We start from the raw sequence: 23,732 nt of genomic DNA, 5'->3' as shown, positions 1-23,732 counted from the left end.
GCTGCAATCAGATGGGCCACATGCAAATATACTGACAGAGCTTATTGACCGGCAGAGGAATGACCTAGTCTTCTGCTGCTCAGTTTCTTTCAATTGGACAGGGCAGTGCCATCACTGTATTCGCCAGCCTGTTGTCCTGGCTCCTGTCCCAAATTTCCTAAATTATATTAATTCTCGTTAGTTTTTTGGCCTTTTGGAAAATGTGCAGCAAGTGACCACATTTTATATTTTGATTTTAAATGTAGAAGCTTTAACAAGCAGGGCCCTGTGATTCCTCCTGTATTGACTTGCATTGTAACTAACGTCTGCCCTCATGTTGTAAAGTGCTGCTCAAGCTGTTGGTGCTATATAAATCCTGTATAATTATGAAGGAAAGTATATCATTTACGATCATTTCTTTTGTTTTTTTATTTTAGTTTGTTGCATATTTAGGACTCAAAGATACCTGTAGACCCTTTATTTGACGTTTCTTGGTTTATGATTGTCGGCTTTGCGGAATACGGCTGAGATGAAAGGATTTAACGAAGATGCAAATTACTCCATTGGGTTACTGGATGATACAGCGACTCCAAAAGATGTCATTAATAATTACATTTATGAGCATACCTTGGTGAGTCTCTCCTTTGCCTGTCTGTTATGTTATGGTATGTTGGTCTTCGCTAAAGATCCCCAAGGTTCAGCTATTTACTTTTTATACTTCCTGGTCACAAAAACTTGTTCCACATTAAAGGTCTATGGTCACGGCATCCAATTTTATTATATAGCCTCAGTATTGTGATAATTCAAGCATTCGTTTTTGCCTATCCAATATCTTTACTTGAAATGTCCTTTCATGATGAGATTGCTGCCTTTACTACTGCAAAATGTTCTATTCTTTGCTTAACTTGCAATTTCTAAGGACTATGTATCCCATAGTATCTTGCTGCCTTCCTGTAGTGATGTAACAAGTGGTATGTTTCTTATACTGTCTGCCTCCTTAACTGCTCCTGGGCAGCCCACCAGCAATGTACTGTGGACGGACTGTTCGATACTGGTACATCACTGCCTGTCTTCTGGGTTTAGGGCGTGCCCATGCACGCGCGCGCTCCCCAACCCTCCAGGGTTGGGTTAAGAAAGATCTGTAGTAAAAGCAACCTTGGTAGATGGGGCTTTGCTTTTAAATGTTAAACTCATCCTTTGACAGGTGGGAAATTTGTTTTGTAGGTATGAGTTGAAGAATGAGTTGAGTCCATTTGTGGGCAGAATATGCTGACGCAAGAGTGCCCAGGGACTGCCCAATGTATGGAAGTTTACCGTAGATTCTAATAAGAAATCCATTGAAAGATTTTTCAAGAAGCTGTTAAGTCATAATCGTATTATTCCCTATGCAGTAACTATTCACTTTGGGTGTAGATCCTCAAATACTTTCCACTAAGCTCCATTGGAGTTGTTTGTCATTCTGACGGTCCAGACTGAGTTGTAGAATACTTACGGGTCAATCACTTTTTAGTGATTGCAGTTGCCAAGAACCTTCCTTGGTTGTACATGATTTACTCTGGCCTCGTATAACACTGTACATTTAGCTTCTGTAGCTGTCCTGGTGTTTCCACGCTGTACCAAGAACCATCAATTTTTCTAATGCAATATTTTTCTCCAACAGGCAGGAAAGAATGCTTTTTTTGTTGCTGACCTTGGGAAAATTGTCAGAAAGCACATCGAATGGCAAAATACCATGGGACACATCAAACCATTTTATACTCTAAAGTGCAACTCCTCTCCAGCTGTGCTAGAGATACTCTCCGCTCTGGGCGTGGGATTTGTATGTGCCAACAAAGTGAGTACATTCTGGCTTTTGTCTAACCAAGAGAACTGTGTTTTTTATAGTACAGCTGGAGATAAAGCGATTTTTCTTTCCTGCAACTACGGGTTGCAGGAAAGAAAATCGCTTGATTTTGCCATCAACAGTTTGTGTTAATGGGGGTAATCCCTCCTGCTGAGCTATTTTCCTGATGGGGAAGGCTTTCTCCGCCATCTGAACATAGTGCTTATTGCTAGCAGCTATAACTGCCTCTAGCAATAATCGCATGTAAAATCTGGCAGACTGGTTGTACCCAAGTTGATCAACTTGGAGTACATTAAGTCTGCCCATACATGGCTCGCATTTCAGACATTTCCTGCTGAACCTGTCTGTGGCCAGCTTATGGGACTACAGCCCAGGAAAAACCAGGGTGTTGGCTCTAAAGTAAGAACCAATGGAAAAAGCAAATTGGTGTAGGGCCATTAAGTAGGGGGTGTGTATAGATTCTTTTTGGAAAAGGATATAGTTTTGTGTCCCTTTAAGCTTTGAAAATAGAAGCTGGTTGTCATGCACAGCTGCTCCAGCCTTGGTAAAGTCCCCTTATTTGCTTACAGATTTTCTGAAATTGCATAGATTTAAGTGATCAGTTAGAGCTGAACTGAATATTTAGTAATTTGTTGATTGCATAAGGTTTAAAACTGATTTCCTTTGCAGAATGAAATGACAACAATGTATGACTTGGGCATCTCTATGGAGAATGTAATTTATACTAGTCCATGCAAGCAGGTTGCACAGATTAAGCATGCAGCCAAACTGGGAGTAAACATTATGACTTGTGATAATGAATCGGAAATGAAGAAAATTGCACGGAATCACCCTAATGCCAAGTAAGTGTACTGCTCATGAAATGCCGATCTGGTCATTTTGTGTCATCTAGATGTCACACAATTCAGTACACAAACATGTCTTGATTCAGTAGGTTTGTGGTGTCACTCATTACACATCTGTTTCCTTTTCCTTTTCTGGAATCCCTGCTGTAGGGAATGGTGTGAAGTCATCTGGCCATTAAACAATGCATGATGTGCTAGAGTATCTATTTCTGGTTGCATCGGTTTCTTCTTTCAACAGAATGGCTGTAGTGTGATGAATGTTCCCTATCTACTCATTGGAGGAAAATAGACACAGCTTTAACTGAAAGTGTGCCACTATTAACTCTATAAATAACGCTAACAGGCCAAAAGCTTATATAATAGTCTTTACAGCTGACCTCTGGGCACAAAGGCAAAGATGTGAATAGAAACCTATTTGGTTTTGCTTCCAATTTCCAGGTAGTTTTTCAAGAGCCCTTAGTAAGCCTTTGGTAAGGCCCTATAAGAGCTGTACTTCATTCTTACCTCTCCCACGTAGATTGCCTGAGCAAGTTGGTTGCTGCCCACCTTACTTATAAACTTGGCTACTTGTCTTTCCTTTAACCGAAAACTAAATGTTAGTGGCCAATTTTTTTTTAGTTTTTTTACATGACCGTTGATTTCCAGAGCACAAAGGGTTAGCTGGAGACCACACAGAGCTGGCTTTGGGGCACGGTATGCTTGAAATGAAACAATTACATTGATAAGTGGTCCAATAAAAGGGGATGAGTGGCTGATTTTGTCATCCAGCATGCTTTGCTTTTTAAAACATGAAACTGTCTAAAGCTTCTCCTTTTTAAAATGATTGTATTAAATGTATGATTGGTAATAATTTATCCTTTTCTTCTTTACTTCGCCTTAAACTTTATTGACTATTTAGTTTAACATCATCACCGGCTTACAGAATGTTGAAGCTTAACAGGTTATCCAGTCATCAGGCTGGCAAGTTTAAATTGAGGTTTTTGGACCTAGTTGGTAGTCGGGCTTCATTCACACCAGGTGCAGTGGAACTGTGTTGGGCAGCTATTTGAGCGCTGTCGAACTGCAAGGCAAGGAAAAATGCCTTGTCCCCATGGCGGCCAGTTCACACCACTGCTTGGCAGATGTGTGCGCTGAGAAGTAATGCGTTAGGTACTTCCAATGCACCGCAGTCCCCGTACATTAGCTGATGGAACTTTATGAAATGTTGCTGTGTGACAAGTTCATTTTAAAAAAGTAAACCGTGGGATGCACTGGAACCTGTGCATCAGCTCTGCCTGCACCACAGTACCCACCATGTTGTAAAGCAGGAGTTGGTGTGAATGGACCCTCAGGTGTTAGAAGCTGGAGTTGAACGTCACAAGTGCTTGGAAAGTTAAATCTGTTCCATATGTATTTTAATCTTTGTATTTAGGACTTGGCTTGGCGTTCAGCTTTGGGCTGCATACACACTTGGCCATTTTTAATGCTGCTTTTAGGGGCTTCTGGCTTTATTTCCTCCTCTAAATGCACCTGAATGTTAGCCTCTGTCCATGCACACAGTTTGGAGGCAGAAAAAAACACCCACCAGCGTGTTTATTTTATTGGCCAGAATAAATGATTCTGGCCAATAAAATAATGGCTAAGTGCTTGACGTCCTCAGATACGTTCTTTTTCTGCCAAAACTCTGCTGGGAAAAGGTGGTCTAGGAGAGATGGACAGTGTCCAGAGTGCATGAGGTCTAAACCCTGGTTCACACAATTGCGGCTTTCAAATCGTGCTACTTCGTGCAATTTCAAAGCCACCGATCAGTGCAGTTCCATGTGGGACTTGATGACATCTGTGTAACTTCAGTTACACAGATGTCAATGCAAGTTGCACATTAAATTGCATCAAAAATAGCGCGGGGAACCTTTCAAAGTCGCTTCAGCATGATTCAAAGTGATTTAAATGGTTCCATTGCGGACAATGGGGTGCGACTTGTTAATGCAATTTGGAATGTTTTTACACCGAATGTGGCTTTGAAATCGTGCTACTTGCAATTTCAAAGCAGGCGATCTGTGCAATTTCATGTGCTGCTTGCTGACATCTGTGATTTTATACACAGATGTCAATGCAAGCAAGTTGCACATGAAAATCGGCAAAAATAGTGCATTAACCTTTTTCAAATTGGTGGAAGTCTAAGTCACACCAATTTGAACAGTTCCATAGGCACAAATGGGGTTCGACTTGACAATCGCATGACAAGTCGCACCGGTGTGAATGGGGCTTAATGAAGAAAGGAAATTCACTTTTTCTATCCCTCTTGTTCTGAAATCTAGCAGAATGTAAGCAATAGGCTGCACACTTGCCCCGTGTTGGGTAGATGGGTCAAGGGCGGCAAAGGCTGTGTTGCAGCTGCTTTGCTAATGCAGTTTCTTGTGCAGTATTAAGCTGTATTTGGGAAGGTCTAGAATCTTTAGTGGGTTTAACAATGTTTTTTCCTTCAAGTTTAGCTTTTTGGCCTCCTATCCCAATAGCCCCCAGCATGCTGGAAATAGATTTATTATTTTTCAGGATTTGTAGAAGAAAGTGGGACCAACTTTATTGCTGACATTTTATTTACAGCAACCACCTGTGGTTACATTTTAGAACTAAATATGGCTCGCTGTAATTCCGCTATGTCCCACTCACAGCTCCCAGTTTTGGGACCTAATTGCTAGTTTTCTTTCTGTACAGGAATGTTTCTCACTAAGTTCTTGACTCTTCCAAGGATGGCACTCAAGCTGTGGCAACATACTTCTACAAAACAACATGTGCTGATGTAAACCAACCTGTGCCCCAATCATCTTCCCCTTCTCTTAGGCTATTGCTTCATATTGCAACAGAAGGCATCACCGGTGAGGGAGAAATGAACATGGTGTTTGGCAGCACACTGAAGAACTGCAGACACCTCCTGGAATGTGCTAAGGAGTGCAGTGTGCAAGTCATTGGTGTGACGTAAGTAGAGCGAGCTTCTCATGTGACTTGTATTTAATTCTTCTTTTCCCATTGTGCCGGCACCTGTGGAGTATGTTTTAAACAAACATGAAATCTTAACGCGTTGCTGGTCAATTTGTCCTTTTAATATTCTGCTTCATGTTGAGTACCTTGTGTTGCCCTTTCAGTGATTGACATGCAATGTCCCCTTAAGTGCATCAGGGCCCCTCCCCATAGTATATTATGCAAATACACTCTTACTCCCAACTTCTGGAATGCTGGGGGTGATTGGGATATTCTGCATTTTCCTAGGCACTGCATAAGGAAGCGGTGAATATTTCCTTTTTTTTTCACAATATAATTTGCTTTAAAGCTGCGATTCCTTGTGGAGGAAGGGACTATTTGATAAGCTTTACCTCTAAGTGGTATGTAAATTGCTGTGCTTTCCAAGCTTGATTAGCTGGGCAATGTGTGATTAACACTGTCCAGTTACTAGACATGACTTTTACAACTTACTATGTAAAGGTGCTTAAAGTGATAATAAAGGCATTAAACAAAAAAGTCATACTTGCTCTGTGTAATGGTTGTGCACAGAGCAGCCCGGGTTCTCCGCTGGTGCTTCTGGCGCCTCCCTCATGCCGAGTGCCTCTAGAGCAGGCAGCTTGCTGTAGGTATACCCAAGCAAACTCATCCTGAGCCGCTGCTCTGCGTGTCTATTCACACGCCAAGCTGCCACTCGGCCAAGCCTCCTATCTCATTGGCTCAATTGCTGTGATTGACAGCAGCAGGAGACAATGGCTCCCACTGCTGTCTCAGCCAATAAGAAGGGAGAGTCCCCCCCCCCCCCCCCCCCCCCAGAGAGGCGAGGCTCTTGTGCCCATCGCTGGATCGCGATGGGGCTCAGGTAATTAGGAGGGCTGATGAACACTGAAGGTTTTTTACCTTCATGCATAGAATGAATGAAGGTAAAAAAAATTGAACCTTTACAACCACTTTAAGCTGAGAAGAAATACACAGCTAAGGCTTTCATAAAATAAGTTGGAGGCTTGAATTTGGAAAATCAATAATCAAAGGTAATTTGTGCTTAGTGGTAACATTTAATTGAAAGGTGCCCAGGAAGTCCCGTGCATTGTGGTTAATGTCATACTGATATTGGCTTGCTGCAATTTTATTGCATAATGTAAGTTAATACTTTCTCTAAATAGCAATATTATCACCCACAGGTTCCATATTTCAAGCTCCACCAGAGACCCCCAAGCATACACTCATGCTTTATCTGATGCTCGTTGTGTCTTTGATATGGCAGTAAGTGATTTTCTTGGGATTCAGGGAAAGTTAAGCCATAAATGGTTAGATTTCTCTCATTCAGCCCTATGGGCTGAACACGTGAACATCAGTAGATTCTCCATCCACACCTAAATAGCATGTGTGGAGAAATCGCCATAGTCTTTAGGCAGCCACAACTACCTGAATACCCAAATAGTGACTGCATCTGAGCTGGGTGGTGCTGACAGGGCTCACATTTTGGCAGTTAGCAGGAAATCTCCTGACCTTTGCACCATGTATGGCTATCCTACAGCCTGACTGTCTTGATTTGCATATCAAGTGCAAGATCCCTCTTCAGGTCTTTTCATGCATTGGCTGTGCATTGGAGGCCAGCACTATAAAAGCTAGTTGGTTGTAAACCCTTCCATATACCCAGTGAAGTGACTGTGGCCGCAGGTGATGGAGATTAAACCAATCCTCTTACATCAATTGTACCTGTTCACCCACAGCCGTCTTTCCCCTACATCCATTAAAAGTGCAGAATTTACTCAGGATCTCTCAGCTCAGAAAAGCAGGGAGTGGAGAGCTCTTAGCAGAGTTTAGGCTGTCAGGTGGAGCTCCCTCCCCTGTCACCATTTTTTTGGTGTCAGGAAAACTTGTCAGAAGTGACTTGTGCTTATAGCAGAGAAACTAAGCAGCTGACAGAAATGACTTAGTCCCGGTTCACACTGGTGCGATGCAGGAAACCCTGCGAATCAGTGCCGGTTCCTGCATCACACCAGAATCGCACAATGGTTCACACTGAGATCTGTGAATCACTGGGGGTGTCAATGTAAGGTAATGACACCCCCAGATTGGATTGCAGTGCCAACTGTGAAATGGTGAAAGAATCAGATCGCATAAGTGTGAACACCCATGCGATTTGATTCTAGTGCGAACCAAAAAGGGTCCTGATCAATTTTGGCGGGAATGCGATTTCAGCCATACATTTTGTATGGCTGAAATCGCATCACACAGACATTGCTTGGGATCTGCACAGCAATGCGGTGCAAATCACATGCGATGTCTGGCATCGCACTAGTGTGAACCGGCACTTAGTGCTCTGGATTGAGACAAACACACTATAAAGAGATATGCTTTGTTACGATTTTTGTCTTGGGTTTACAACCACTTTAAGCAAGAATGCCTTGTGCTGATGTGGTTTTCATTGGCTGTGGACTTGATTGCATTCAGTTTAACAGCTGTTGAAGCATTTTGAGGGCAGATGCATGCATCACCCTTATTTTATACAGTTAACCTGGAATTCTGCCCACTCCTGGGCAGTGTTGGGGCATTAAGATCTGCTGCATCCAGGAACCACTGTACTGTGTAGGTTACTGATAATAGGTTCTCTTACACCAGCCATGTCTGTGTAGTAGAGTACATCTTATACTAACATGGGAATCTTGTTTCCTACACTTCGTATTAGGCTTGTGTTAAGAATCTGATTAGATTTTTAATTGTGGCATTTGATAATGTGGAATTCATAGTGCCTAGAAATGTAAACTTTACAAATGGCAGAGAAAATGAAAGGCTATTTTGTTTTCCAGGCTGAATTTGGCTTTAAAATGAATTTACTGAACATTGGAGGCTTTTCAGGGAATGAGTTTCAGTTGGAAGAGGTGAGTTGTGTAAGATGTAAAAGTTGAGCCTCCATATGATTTGGGGTTTGGGTGTATTCTGGAATGAGCTAAGTGTCTGGAAACATCTTGTCTTGCAGCTTTATCATGCTGTCAGTCCTCTGCTGAGTGCATACTTTCCTGAGGAATCTGGGATCGGAGTTATTGCAGAGCCTGGAAACTATTATGTGTCATCTGCATTTACCCTGGCTGTAAACATCATTGCAAAGAAAGTAGAGAATGAGCAGCATCTTTCTGGAGGTAGGTGATCTCAGCTGTGAAGAGTAGCCTAAAGCACCATATCTAATGAGCCGGCGGGGGAATTGTTACAGAAACATAATAAAGCAACCTACAATGAGTGTAGCAAAAAGTATAAAATGTTATTGTGCATACAACACAAACACAATACAACATGTAGAGATATTGTGTAAAACAAACACCTTCCCACCATTACCATTAAAAGACGTCTTAAAAACAAAAGACCACACAGTGCACCAGACGCCACACGCTCACATACACAGGAAATCAAATCATAAGTGTTTAAAATGCTTTAAGCAATAAGCCAATAAAAAGTTCATGGAATTCACCAATTATGACTCCTTGTATGGTGCAGCAGGTATAGAACAAATACAGATCAATTAGTATAACGGGCAAAAATAAAGGTAATGCATGTTCTAAAGATAAATATAAAGTGAAATCGCAACTAATTATGTGAAACCACCAGCAGCGCAACTGAAAATAAAATACTAAGCAAATGTAATTGATTAAAAAAAAATACTCCCTTTGCTCGGAGTATATTATAAAGATACTGCAACATTAAACGGAGTCAGTGGATGCCCGCCAAGCAGTAGCATATCATGGACACTAAACCTGCTGAATGCATGTGATGAAGCGGTAATTCAGGCACAACCCAGAGAAGTGAACGTCTAAACAATGAACTGGGCTGCCAGACAACAGATGTCCATCTGATGAAAGGCAATTATCAAGACCTAAAGCAAAGTACGGCAGCAGTAGCACTAAATAGCTGGTAAGCGGCAGTGGAAAATCAGCAGCGAATGTCAATGCAGCAGTTTAGCCATGGACTGGAGCATCATAAACTTATCACATGTAATAACCGCATAGGTGGCCAGTGAAGCAGTATATACCAGTCAGAGCAGCAGGTGAGCGGCAGAAGAGGATATATGTCAGAGCAATTAAATAGTTGAGTCAGAGTACGGCACGAATAGGCAAAGTATGGAGACTTCAGCAGGGTGACCACTCAGATTGAATTCAGACCCATACCCTGCGGGCTTTGCCTATCAAAGTCTACACTCCATCATAACCTGTGACCATCTGTTGCATTAACCAGACCTTGTCACTGCAATGAGTGCTTATGTATAGCACAAAAGTAAAGTGGAACTCCCAATATGATCTTTTGGCTTCCCCTTCCCCCAGTAGTTCTTCATGTTCCATAGCGGTCTGCAGCTTTCTTTGCCCAGTTGGCTGATCAATGCAATGAGAGCCGCCTCACCCATTTCCTCTGAGCCCAGCCAGTCACTGTACTCGCAGTACACCAGTAATGGGTGGCACTCCTATGTTGTGAGCAGTGCTTCAGAGAAAGGAGGAAGGGCCCACAATGTCACTGGATGAGCTAGAAGAGCTGTAAAGTCACTTCTGCCATAAAATTCACCTGTCTGCTCTAAGCGACCCCCCCCCCCCCCCATAGATGCCAGCGCGGGACATCAGAGGAAAGGTGAGTAAGAATCCTTTTTAGTTCTGCTTTAACATTGTGTTGGTAGTCCAAGTTAACTGCTTAGCTTCTACCTTCAATTCGCTTTCTGCCTTCCCTCACATGGTGATCCTTTCTACTCATATGGGGAGTCCCTATGCCTCATCACAGGTATAAGAGACAAATTTTTTTTGTTTTTATAGATTGAATGTTTTGATTTTTTCTTAATAAACCACTAGGGGCAGCCAGAAAGTTGATGATCCCCCATTAATCTAATGTATAATTCTGTATAGAATATAAATGGCTATCAAAAAAAACTTAAAAAGTTTTAAATAATTTACATTGTTTATAGCACTACAAGTTTTGCAGCGTTTAATACCGTGACTACATCAGGAACTTAAAGTTTAATCCACTACTGCACTTCATACACGTATAGTACTGGCAAATCTTTACACAGAGCACAAAATATTCTTGCTTTTCTATTTCCTATGCTTTTTCGGAAATGCCTTTATCTCCCTGCCAATGTCTCGTACACGATTTTTCCATAATATGCTGTTTCTCGGCTTGGAAAATGACTGAAAGTGCGGTTTGTGTTCATATGACCTACCTTAACCCCCGTCGAAAATCTACAGAGCCCAATGATACAACACTGGTTACATTCAATTGTTTTGTTTCATTTACAGCCTAAGTTTACCTTCAATGAGATGTGTCCCTTTTGTTTGTGTCATCCTTATGCAGAAATCTTCCTCTGATGTTAGAAGAGCTGTCACACACTCAAGTGCCCAGGTTCTATGAATAAAACCTGATCTATGAATGTAGGATAAATGGATGATTGAGAGGTCTGTCCCCTCCATTCATAGACTGGATTTCTTTCATAAAAGCTGTAGTATGAGTGGAGCTGGACAGGCAAAGCGAGGCACTCTTGATAGGTGCCTGGCAGTCCCCACAGTTCCATTAATCCCTGTTGAGCAGGCGGAGGGAGCATCAGAGGTCCGATTTCTGCTAAAGGATAAAACGGCAACACAAGTGACACATTTCTCTGAAGGTAGGTAATGTCCTTTGTGCTGCTTGTAAATCATAAAGGGGGGGGGGAAGCAAAAAATAGTGTATACAATTGTGACCCAAGCCATATTGTAATGTTAAAAATTACCTGTTCAATCTGCAGTGCTGTAATGTTCTGTACAATGCAATATGGCAACCTGGAGGCGTTCTGTACACAGATTGTATACTGACCACACCCCAAAAATGTTTCCTGCTTGTGATTGGCTCAGTGTTTTTTGCAAGAAGTCTGCACTAAGAGAAGTCAGATATTGGTTATCCCCTGTAACAAAAATGTCATTTTTGGTGATACTCCCAAAGAGAAATCACACCCAAAGGGATGCAGACCCTGAACCGTAGAACCCTGCAAGTGCAGCAGCTGATTGATTATAAAATCACTCACATTCATTCATTTTGCACATGGACACAGACAAAAACGGCTTTTTCTTCAGAATAAAAAAGGCAGCCATCTGCAAAAGTTAAAATCCTTGCAATGTACATTACCCAGATGGGAATGTCTTTTATTTTTTACCACTCAACAAAAGTGGGGTTACTCCTTAAAGCTGAACACCAGCTTTTGTTCATTTGGGCCAAGGCTGGTTGGTAAGTTGACTGGAAATCCCTTGGCTTTTTTTGACATGCGTTTGCCCTTCCAGTGCTCCTTACTGTCAAGACCAGTTATAGGTGGGGAAGTGACCATTTTTGTACCAAACATACTATGTAAAGTGTAAAAAAAGCTGGAGTTCAGCTTTAACAAAGGCTTTAATTGTAAATAGTCAAGATTGTTAGCTTTGTTGCCGAATTCCTGTCTTTTGACAAGCTTTTCAGCAGAATGCCCCTAGTATCAAGTGGCTTTATGAACACACAGGTAAAAGCATCTAAGGATTTCCCAGCAGTGCCTTTTGAAGAGATATGAAATAGATTCTGACCTTATTTAAGATTTAGAAACCTGTTTCCAAAAGGATAACTCCAAGATTATCCACTCCTGAAAATATGCTCTGCGCAGGGTCACGGTCTTATAATACTCCCTAGATGGCTGCTGCATGCCACCTAAAGAACTCCTGGAGTGAACCCTGGAGACATCCTCTTTAACTTGGCCTATGTGTGCTGTAGTCCTTAGGTGGTAATGGTTTCCCCTTTCCTGGCTCTCCTATCATGTCTCTCATCAACTTGTAGAAAAACAATAATCCACTAAGCCTTGGAGGCTGCCATTCTCATACAAAGTGGAGGACATTTCCAGTGTTCCCAGGGCTATTTGATAGGTGCTCGAAACACCAGATACTACAATGGCAGCTGATGGTAGATGAATTTGAGTTCTGCTCTGCATAGCACACTATCTGTATTCAAGTATCCTCTCAGCTGGGGTTGGCTGTTCTGGTTTCCAGATGAAGAGGTTTGGGAAGGCAAATACTGCTCTTGACTTTTTATCAGCAAACTTTCCTTCTGCAGCAATAAGTCTGATAGCTTGTAACTACTTCTGTTTTTACTGCTGTCTAGGAGTTGGTGGGGTTTGGGAGGGGTGGAGGGATGCAAGTCTTTGAAAAGCCAGCTTCAATATGTTTAAAAAAATGAATTCTCTGACCTTTTAAGAACATGAATAGATTTTGATTATATATTTTTTTCTTTCAGGAAAGTACACCACTACTAAGCCAGCTTATATTTATTGCTTGAATGATGGAGTTTATGGTTCTTTTTCACGTAAATTATCAGAGAGCTTAAATACTGCTCCGGTGGTGCACAAGGTAAGCAGCAGTGTCATGCCTGGCTCACTAAGGCTTTGGCTTGTAAGTATGAAAATATCTTGCAGCAAGCTTTTGAGGTTTAAAGCCTATAAACCACATTTTAGCTCCATTATGGCATTTTTAAATGGGAGTATTGGGTGCAACTGTAATGTTGAACTCAAAGCAACCTGAAAAATACAGATGAAAATGCAAATATGACCTGCTGACTAGAGGGGGCGTAGTCGGCAATTTTAATGGGGGAGCCACTTGTGTTAACCCCCCCCCCCAAGGACAAGATTACAGCTGCAGTGGTATTCAGGGGGATATGGATGGAAGCTTTCAGGGGAGAGAAGCCCCCAAGCACACAGGATACTCATCCAAGTACCATCCCTGGTGCTCTTTAAAAAAAAAAAAAAAAAAATCACAGCTTTAAAACAGTTTTGCTCGTTGATCGTTTTGCTTTCATAAATGCTTGCCTTGCTAATGCCTGTGAAGCCTCATGGTCTGTCCAGTTTCGGTTTTTAGTAGCATCATCCTGTTGTGTAGAAGTGACACTGAGATGACTTGGGTTTTTTTGTTTTTTAGAAATACAACGAAGATGAGCCGCTTTTTGCTAGCACCCTTCTGGGTCCATCTTATGACGAGTTAGATATAATTGTGGACCACTGTCTTCTGCCAGAACTGAATGTTGGAGACTGGCTTGTGTTTGAGAACATGGGCTCCGGTACTGTGAGCGAACAGTCTGCATTCGCAGACTTTGAACGGCCGTCCCTGTATAGCTTCATGTCATTCAGTGACTGGTAATTAACGTTTAATTTCCTTCCCTCTGAGTACTTCACCCTGCTGTTTTTCTGTTAACACTTCTTTTTTTTTTCTATTTCATTAACCATTTATATTTAAACTTTTTTGTTCATTTTTGTCACATTTAAATGCAAAATTTAAAAGTTTTAATTTGTAAATAACTTTGTAATGCTTTGTGCCAGAATCAATTTGGTTACATTGTTGAACAAGGCTAAGAATACAATTTTAAACTTTATTCTACAACAGCATTTGTTTTAAATGAGCGCCAGAGCAAATAGTGCTTTTTAGTTTTGTTAGTCGAAGGATGGTATAAAGTTAATTTCTGCAGACAATATTACATAATTGCCGGTTTGTCCGAACAAATGTTTGTTTAGTAAAGGCTATATTATAACAATTTTTTAAAAGCTCCCCCCGGCCTATCCTGCATACCGTGTATGGAAAAAAAATCCGTGTACCCACCTTTAGTCCGGTCATATGGGAAGTCAGTCATGGCTGATAATTCCCACATCACCTGTATGCTCCCATGGCTCATCTATTGTCAACATTCCCTCTTTTCCCAGCGGCTGCTGACTGACTCGGTGAGCCAGAGCTGCTGTCTCATGTGACCAGACTGGATTAAAAAAAAGGGAAGTACACAGATCAGTGCTGGTTCCAAGTAGTTCACTTCAGACCAAATTCACATTTTACCATGAGCATGCAAGCCCCATCACACAATTTGACAGATTTATTTGACCTCCAAATAGGTTTTGCATTCCCCTAGACTTGTATGGGAAATCAAAATCATTTTTTGAAGGGGAACAAATTCTGCTCTGTATTTGAGAATATGGATGTACAGCTATATTCAGACCAGGATAGTCCAAAACGTTTCAAATACTCAATAACAGCATCAGAAAGTTATTTTAACAACTTGGGACTATTGCCTAAAGATAGCTACAGCGTTGGCTTCCTTTGCCGGGAGGACGTACATGGACATCCTCCTGTTCTCGAGCAGCGAGCTCTGATTGCCATGTCTTTGGGACTGGGCTGATCACGGTAAAAGGCCATTCCCAGCGGGCCCTTTACCATGTGATCAGCTGTCAGCCCAATGACCGCTGATCACAGAAGTAAACAGAAGCCGGTAATCTGCTTTTTCTCTTACGTCCTCCGACAGTCGCCGCCTCTTCATATTCGTCACTAATGGGGTTATTGACCTTTGCTCCGTAGGAGTGCTAGGCAACATAATATATTAATATCAAAGCTTTTAGCATATCCCACCCCCAGGGGGTGGTCCCCTCAGTCAATACCTCCTTGCTTCCTGCATACCAACTCAGTTTCATATGCCTAGCTCAGGAGTGCAGGCTGTTCCTGTGCTGGGGCTCTTAGTCTCAGCCACTTTTCTCTTTTTTGATTTTATTTGAAGTTTTTTCTCTTTCTTAGCTGTTTATTTCCAGCGTTAGTTCTTCTGATGAAGATGATCGTGCGGAGCTGGGTCTGTCTGGCCGCCCTGGATCCCAGGGCTCAGGGCCGGGGGCTTCCCAGCCTGCCATCGAGCGTTCAGCTTAGGTTTTGCCCTGGCACATTGAACGACCCATCCCTGTTCGCTGCAAGGATGCTATCGGTGAGGTGGCTACCTCACTGGACGCCATTGCGGTTTCGCACCGCAACTCCACTGCGTCATGCTTGCGACACTCCCTGTCCTCAGTACTGCGGTTTGGTCGCTGGAGCAGGCTCCCCACGCCATCCGGACTGGTAAGTGTATCTCTATGTGGGGACCTGTCTTTATTGGGTGTCAGTCTGGGGCTGTGTGACCCTGCATGTCTGTGTGGCTGCTGTGCTCCCTGTCAGCTCCTGTGTGAGCTTGCTGCCTGTGTGTGGGCTGTGAGGGGGGGGGCTCTCCCGCTCTGCTGGGTGTCATATGAAGCAGTGAGATTTAAGACATGCTGTGCGGCGATCCGACATTTTTCTGGGGCAAAACTTATGGTGGCAGGTCCTGTGAGGTACTGCACACGTTTTTGGCGCCAAACGCCGCCATTTTGAGCGACGATCGATCCCACATGTCAGCGCCATGTTCTTTGCCCAGGGTTTTGTCCTCAGCCAGCGGCCATGTTTGTGTAGCCTTGCATAGGCTTCATAGGGGCGGTCAGTCTTGCATCACTTCCTTTTCCTCTGGGACAGCGATCGGTGCAGCAGCCTGTGTGAGCTCTCCAGGTTTTATATCTCCTTTTTTCCTGTATTCCTTGCCCAGTTTCTTATCCCTGTGGGGGTCAGTGGGTGCAGTGGGCAGCGCTCGCCGCGATCTTAAAGGGGCAGTACCCTTTATTAATTATTTTGCTGGGGCATGGATTCTCAGGATTGCAGGTTTCCTCCCACCCTGGTGGGGGGCCAAGGGGCTGCTGCTTCCCCCAAGGGGGCTGATCTGGCCACTATTGTGGCAAACTTAGCTGCTCAGGTGCAGATGCTGGTGGCTGATCGATCCACTAAACGGCCCAGGGTGTCTATTTCCTCTGATTCAGAGGGCGATGGGGCTGCTATGGCTGGAGTGCCCTTCTCAGGGTCTCACTCATCCCTAGACCTTGTGGGGTCTGACGGGGAGGCTGAGGTGGAAGGGGTTGATAATTCTCCCCCTGGCTCGTCTGAAGAGCTTGCACTCATGGATGAGTTGGTTGCTTCGATCAAGCAAACGCTGCATTTGCAGGATGAACCATGTCCTCCTGCTTTGATGTCCTCTTATGGGACGCAGAGAAAACGCAAAACATCGCAGGTTTTTCCTTGCTTTACGGAATTTCAGCGCGCGGTTGATGAGCAATGGCGCAATTTAAAGAAGCCTTTTGCTGTGCCGAGTAGGTTCAAACTGCGTTATCCCTTTACACCGGCTACTGATGAGCGTTGGTGTGTACCGCCTCAGGTGGATCACGCGGTGGCGATTTTGAATAAATCAACTGCGATCCCTGCTGAGGATACCCCGGTGTTCCGGGACCCGACGGACAGGAGATTGGAATCTCTGGCCCGTCATGCTTATACGGTTGCTGGCTCTATGCTGAAGCCTATTTTTGCTTCCATTATGGCAGCCCAGGCTATTGCGGATTGGACACAGGTGCTCAAGCGCACTCTGGTGGCTGACTCTGCCCCGCCTACAACTTTGGCTATGGTGGATCAGATTCATCAGGGTGTCATGTATTTGTGTGATGCGGACTTGGATTAAGTCCCTTTGGCCGCGCGCCTTTCTAGTGTGGCGGTCTTGAACCGTCGCCTGATATGGTTGAAATGTTGGTCGGTTGACCAATCTTCTCGCAAGACTCTGGCAAATTTGCACTACGCGGGATCCCGCCTTTTTAGCGAATCTTTGGATACTCTGATAAAGGGTATTTCTGGGGGTAAGAGCACTCTCTTGCCCCAATCTCACAAGAATAAGTTTGTTCGTGGTAAGAAGAATGCTTCGTTTAGGCCCTCTCAGGGGTCCTTTCGTGCCTTTCGGTCGCACTATAAGGGCAAGCCCTTCAAAGGCCAAGGCTCCCAGAAGAAGCCGTGGGCGGGTAAGCAGAAGTCCGGTCAGTCCGGATCCGCTGCCCATAACAATGCGCCCTGAAGGGGCGCCCTCACCCGTTTCTGGGGTGGGGGGACGTTTGTTCGGTTTTCTTCAACCCTGGCTGGACCGCATTCGGGACACGTGGGTTCAGGAAATCGTTCGATCTGGATACACGACCGAGTTTCTCTCTCGGCCGGTGGGCAGATTTTTCCCCTCAAACCTTCAGCTGACTCCGGAGCGCTTGCAGGATCTGCACCTGGCGGTGCGGGACCTGCGGGCCCAGGGGGTGGTGGTTCCGGTGCCTCATCGGGACAGATTTCGGGGGTTCTATTCCAATCTGTTCACTGTGCCCAGAAAGGAGGGCAAAGTACGTCCGATTCTGGACTTGAAAGCTCTGAACCGCTTTGTGCGGGTTCGCAAGTTTCGCATGGAATCCCTGCGCTCGGTGGTGGCTGCGCTTCGGACACTTCAGTGTGAAGTCAGGTCCCTCAGGGACAATCAGTGCTCCTCCATCCGGACGTGTATGAGGTGTCTGGGATTGATGGTTTCGGCTTTCGAGGCGATTCCCTTCGCCCAGTTTCACACACGGGAGCTTCAGGCGGAGATTCTGGCTGTGTGGGACGGGCGTCCGCAATCTCTGGATCTGCGGATTTCGTTGAGCCACCACACCCGAAGGGGTCTTTTGTGGTGGCTCCAGTCCCCGGCGGTGTCGGGGGGGCAAGTCCTTTCGTCCCTTATCATGGACGGTGATCACCACGGATGCCAGCCTGTCGGGCTGGGGTGGTGTTCTGGGCGTTTTGTCCGCCCAGGGAACTTGGTCGGAGGAGGAATCCTCCCTTCAGATCAACATTCTGGAATTACGAGCGATAAATCTCTGTCTTCTGCGTTGGACGGACAGGCTTCAGGGCCGTCCAGTTCGGGTGCAGACGGACAATGCCACAGCGGTGGCCTACATCAACCACCAAGGGGGCACCAGGAGTGCCCGGGCAGCTCGGGAAGTAGCCGACATTCTGTCTTGGGCCGAGACGCACGTCCCGGCGATCTCTGCAGTTCACATTCCGGGGGTGGAAAACTGGCAGGCAGATTATGAGCCGCCAGACCCTGGACCAGGGGGAATGGTCCCTTCACCCGGATGTTTTCCAGATGTTGTGCGCGAAGTGGGGGTCCCCAGATGTGGACCTGTTCGCGTCTCGTCTAAATCACAAGGTGGAAAGGTTCGTGGCAAGGACGCGCGATCCTCGGGCAGACGCCTCGGACGCGTTACTGGCGCCCTGGCATCAGTATCGTCTGATGTATGCCTTTCCACCGATTCAGCTGCTGTCCAGGTTCCTTCGCAGGCTGGCCTCGGAACCGAAAACGGTGATTCTGGTGGCACCGGACTGGCCTCGCCGGTCTTGGTACGCAGACCTCGTGAATCTGGCGGTCGACGCTCCGTGGCGTCTGCCTCTTCGAGCAGACTTTTTGTCTCAAGGACCGATATTCCATCCTGCTTTACAGTCGCTGGCTTTAACGGCCTGGCTGTTGAAAGCCAGGTCTTGAAGGATAGGGGTCTCTCCCCTGAGGTCATTCCCACTTTGATCAAGGCCAGGAAGGCCTCTTCAAGGAAGATTTACTACCGTACTTGGAAGGCGTATTTTGCCTGGTGTGAGTCCAGGGGGTATTCCCCTCGCTCATACTCGGTGTCGAGAGTGTTGGCTTTCCTTCAAACGGGCGTGGACCAGCGTTTGGCGTTGGCCACGATTAAGGGTCAGATTTCTGCGCTGGCCGTTCTTTTTCAACGTCCTATGGCGTCTAACTCTTTGGTTAGCACCTTTGTTCAAGGGGTGCGACATTTGGTCCCTCCTAGGAGGGAGCCTTTGCCTCCATGGGATTTGAACCTCGTTCTGTCCGTGTTGCAACATGCCCCTTTTGAAAATATCAGGGAGATCTCGTTGTCTTTGTTGTCCAAGAAGGTTGCCTTCTTAGTGGCGATTACTTCGGCTCGCAGGGTGTCGGAGCTGGCGGCCCTGTCCTGCAAGTCTCCGTATTTGGTGATTCACTTGGATAAGGTGGTCTTGCGACCTAACCCATCTTTTCTTCCGAAGAGAATTTCTGATTTTCACCTCAATGAGGACATTGTCTTGCCTTCGCTTTGCGCGATGCCTAAGCATCCGAAGGAGGTGGCTTTGCATTCCCTGGATGTTTTTAGGGCAATCAGGGTTTACCGGTCATCGACTAAATCCTTTCGCTAGTCGGATTCTCTTTGTCCTTCCTGAGGGACCTCGGAAGGGCATGGCGGCGTCGGCTTCTACCATCGCCAAATGGATCAGACAGACCATTTAACAGGCCTATGCTTTGAGGGGGAAGGTTCCTCCCGTGCCTGTGAAGGCGCACTCTACCAGATCTCGGAGTACGTCTTGGGCCTGTCATCATCGGGCTTCTATGGCCCAGGTCGTCCGTTCACACCTTCTCCAAATTTTACAAGGTTGATGTTCAGGCATCGGCAGATGCTTCTTTTGGCCGCAAAGTTCTTAGTGCGGCAGTGCCTTAGGGTCCCTTGTTTGGGTCCTTGGCTGTTGGGGTGTTTTTACCCCTAGGTTACTTGTTTTTTTCCTGGGTTGTTGCTCCTGTTGAGCACGTTTTCCTGTTGTCCAGTTGGTTCTCTTACTTTGGTAAGGTTCCTTTCTCTGATGTGGGTACTGCGTTGCTTTAGGCGCGGCTGCTTTTTTTCCCACCCCTCATGTCTACACTGCTTTGGGACGTCCCCATTAGTGACGAATATGAAGAGGCGGCGACTGTCGGAGGACGTAAGAGAAAACTGAATTTTTGTAAAATCTTACCTGTAAAATTCCTTTCTCTGAGTCCTCCGACAGTCACCGCCCCCGCCCCTCTTTTGGGGTTGGTTTGTATACTCTACTGCTATTCTACTGAAACTGAGTTGGTATGCAGGAAGCAAGGAGGTATTGACTGAGGGGACCACCCCCTGGGGGTGGGATATGCTAAAAGCTTTGATATTAATATATTCTGTTGCCTAGCACTCCTACGGAGCAAAGGTCAATAACCCCATTAAAGACGAATATGAAGAGGCGGCGACTGTCGGAAGGACTCAGAGAGAGGAATTTTACAGGTAAGATTTTACAAAAATTCCGTTTTTTTTTTCTCTCCCCTCATGCTGTCAGTGTGAAGAAAAAGCCATTAACTGGCTTCTGTTAGAGGCACATTGATCACCTTAGTGCCTACTAGTGCCCCATATCGGTGCCACCTCATAAGTGCAGCCCACCAGTGCCAGAGAAAAATTACCTGTTTGCAAAATTTTAGAACAATATGAAGGAAAAAAATGTGGTTTAGCAAAAAAAAAAAAACAGTGGTGGTTCTCGCCAAAAGAAAGCTCTGTGAAAAAATGATAAAAATTTCATAGTGTTACATGACCGTGCAATTGTTATTCAAAGTGTGAACTCTAAAAGCTAAAAATTAGCCTGGGCAAGAAGGGGTGGTTAATAGGTGCCCAGTAAGCAAGTGGTTGATGTTGTTGTTTTTTTTTTCCCACTTCTTTGTCTCCCCTAGGTATGAGATTCAAGATGCTGGGCTTACATCGGACACGTTGATGAGAAGCCTCTGTGTGCCTTGTTTTCAGTTTGGCGATGACAGTTTCTCCACAGTCGCTTAGTCATAAGACTACGCTCAAATAAAATCTCTACAGGTACAAGTCTTCAGCTTGCCTGGTCAACATTCCAGACTGGAAGAACCGGTGTTCACCTCATTTCAAAACTTGAAGTTCAGCGTGTAGAAATAAAATGGGACCAGGCAAAAGCAGCTAGAAGTAAATCACTGGGGCGAGAATTAGATATGTCTGCATTTTCTGTGTGCCAGCTTTCTCCATCCCCTGCAGTTTCAAGTCCAATATGCAACAAAATGGATGACTTAGTTGAGATGGAAGCCATTACCTGGGTTCCTTGTAAGAGTTTACATAAGTACACAGTTTTTATACTAAGGATTCCTGTTAGTCTTGTAAATTTATTGTCTCCTCCAGTATAACATGTCTTTGAAAGAGCAGTGTGTAACTTAGATATGTCTAATGTGTGTAGATTGTGTAAATTTGTGCTTTGACCAGTAGTTTAATAAATGTAAATTGCATCATATTTTTATTTTTCCTTATTTGTCCTCCAAACTGATCGTAACATGATTGCAATAAACTTTTGTGTAGAACCTATGGCTTTATTTCTACATCTGTTTCAAACGGGGGCAGTTGATTAAGCTGGGTTAGGGGTGTGTGCGCTTTTTAATAGAGGGGTTGAACTAATTAGTTGCGGGGCAAGAATACTCCATAGTGTCAGACTGAACTAGATATTGTCTGGTTTTTGTATTTTAGAGGAAGACATTCCTCAACAGGGGATCAGGTAGTGCTAATACATTTTCCTAATCTATGCAGGAGTACACAAATGAAAGTGATGTACAGAGAATTAATCATGTACTTTGTGTCCAAGTATTATGGTGATCTCTATTTACAATAAAGGCATCCATACACATGGGATGAATCACTTGACCCTCAAAGGATTGCATGACACTACTCCCACAGCAAAAGGATCAATCTGAATTTTTTTTTTTTTTTTATGTAGCTGTTGTTCCCTTAAACAACCCTGGTGCTAGTCATGTCTGTCAAAGCCAAACTACAAGTGCAAAGAACTAAAAAATGCACAGCTTTACATTTTCCCAGTAAGTTGGTTTTGTTTAAATGTGCAGCTTTTCCAGCCATTTCTGTTTTGCTCGACCAGCCACTGCTACTGTCCCCATGGAAAATTGCTTCTGATCTTGTTTCCTCCTCGTCCAAAGAGGGTGGGTTCAATCGGCACTGAATGTAATTGTGACCTACCCACAGGCATTGACTGACAATGCAAATAGCATGTCTACTTCCGACACCCAAAAACATCACACCTCTACGCAAGCATGTAGGGATGTTTTAGCATGCTGCATTTCTTATAGCTTCAAACAGTAAACACATTTACATACTGGTAAAAAAATAACTTTTCCGTAGTTTACAAATGCTAATGTAGAAATACTAATGTCTGCTGAAAGAAACCTTAAGCTTCACTCAGTTTAGCTGAAAAAAAACTCCCTACAGCTTTCGTCATCACACTTGCCTATAATGAAGGATGTCCCATGTTGTGCACAACCTAGATCCTGGAGGAATCTTCACTGCAGAGTTGCCTGTCTCTGAACTTCTGGCACAGCAATGGTAATAGCTTTGGGTCTACAGAAAGAACAGGCAGTACAAATGGTCCAACAGGGACACAAACCTTTCTTGCTCTTTTTGAAAAGGTTTCACTGATTGCACTGCTGGTAACATGATCTCTGAATATTGGGAGTCCCCTGGCACTGATAACTCTCCCCCAATTCACAGGCTGTTACAAGGCCTGTAACCAATGAAAACTTCTCAATGGAGAAAGAAGGGCGTGTCCCCATCGGACAATCTGTACTGCTGTTTCTCTTCCTCCGACAGTCGCCGCCCACTCAGTCTTCACCAATGGGTATTGACTTCCTCTCCACAGGAGTAGTTAGGCATAAGACGTGTTAAAAACAAAAGCATTTAACATAGACACACCCATGGGGGCTGTCCCACTGGTCAATACCCCCCTGCAGTAAGCCATCCGAACTCAGTTTGTCTTCTGCCTAGCGTTAGGAGTAGATAGGCTTCCCTGTGCTGCGGCTACAGTCTCAGGCTTCTAATCTTTTTTATGATTTTTATTTGCAAGAATGTCATTTTTTCTTTGCTTTGCTAGCTGTTTATTTTGTCAGCTTTAGTTTCGTTTAGTTGGATCTTCGGACGAAGATGGATTTTGCGGAGCTGGGAATCAGACTGGTCGCCCTGGGTCTCCAGGGCAGAGGGTCAGATGGATCCCCAGCCCGCCATCGAGCGTTAAGCCATGTGTTCGCCCTGGTATTAAGAACTACCCGTCCCTGTTTGCAGGGATGCAGCCTGTGAGGTGGCTACCTCACTGGACACATCTGCGGTTTGTATCGTATGCTGCAGTGTCCTGCTTTTTGGCTGACGGCATTCCCTGCCATCTGAGGGCAGCGGCTTTCCGTTTGAGAGGCACCCCACGCCATCCGGTACAGGTAAGTACTCTCTGTGTGGGGCCTCTGTCTGGGGCTGGCAGTCCTGTGTGCTGTGGTATCCCCTCATGTCTGTGCGTTTGTGGGGCTCCCTGATGTGATCCCTGCTGGCGCTGTGTGTTTGGGGGGCCCCTCTCCTGTGTCACTTCAGTGTTTGAAGGTGCAGACTGTGTGTGCGGCGGCCGCTGCGGGGTAAAGACCGCGCGGTCTGCCATTTCAAGTGTGGAGAGCGTGTCTGGCTTCACTATGTGCTTTTTACACCGCTTCTATGTAGTGATTTTGGCGCCCTCCGGCGCAATCTTGTGGGTGGCATCAGATCGTTCTGTGCACATGTCGGCGGCCAT

General features: G+C 44.9%; 1 protein-coding gene across 1 annotated transcript; it reads left to right on the top strand.

Annotated features, from left to right (window-relative positions):
• The first annotated feature begins 416 nt into the window (after positions 1-416).
• AZIN1 (antizyme inhibitor 1) lies at positions 417-21,487 on the top strand. Its single transcript, XM_082258793.1, has 10 exons — positions 417-610; positions 1,640-1,813; positions 2,492-2,664; positions 5,488-5,622; positions 6,825-6,906; positions 8,457-8,528; positions 8,627-8,786; positions 12,901-13,013; positions 13,578-13,792; positions 20,842-21,487. The coding sequence occupies exons 1-10, from the start codon at positions 509-511 to the stop codon at positions 20,942-20,944; spliced, it is 1,329 nt and encodes a 442-aa protein (XP_082114919.1). The 5' UTR covers positions 417-508; the 3' UTR covers positions 20,945-21,487.
• Positions 21,488-23,732: the final 2,245 nt, after the last annotated feature.

The sequence above is a fragment of the Pelophylax lessonae genome, assembly GCF_965119305.1.
Source record: "Pelophylax lessonae genome assembly, chromosome: 5".
Taxonomy (NCBI): domain Eukaryota; kingdom Metazoa; phylum Chordata; class Amphibia; order Anura; family Ranidae; genus Pelophylax; species Pelophylax lessonae.
Note: the sequence above shows the minus strand (reverse complement) of the source record. Positions and strands in the feature narration are given on the sequence as shown.

Excerpts from the sequence above, each read along its gene's own strand:
- AZIN1 (XM_082258793.1), top strand. The coding sequence starts at position 509 with ATGAAAGGATTTAACGAAGATGCAAATTACTCCATTGGGTTACTGGAT. Across the intron at positions 1,814-2,491 it reads GATTTGTATGTGCCAACAAA|AATGAAATGACAACAATGTA; the intron begins GTGAGTACATTC and ends TTTCCTTTGCAG. Across the intron at positions 13,014-13,577 it reads CTGCTCCGGTGGTGCACAAG|AAATACAACGAAGATGAGCC; the intron begins GTAAGCAGCAGT and ends TTTGTTTTTTAG.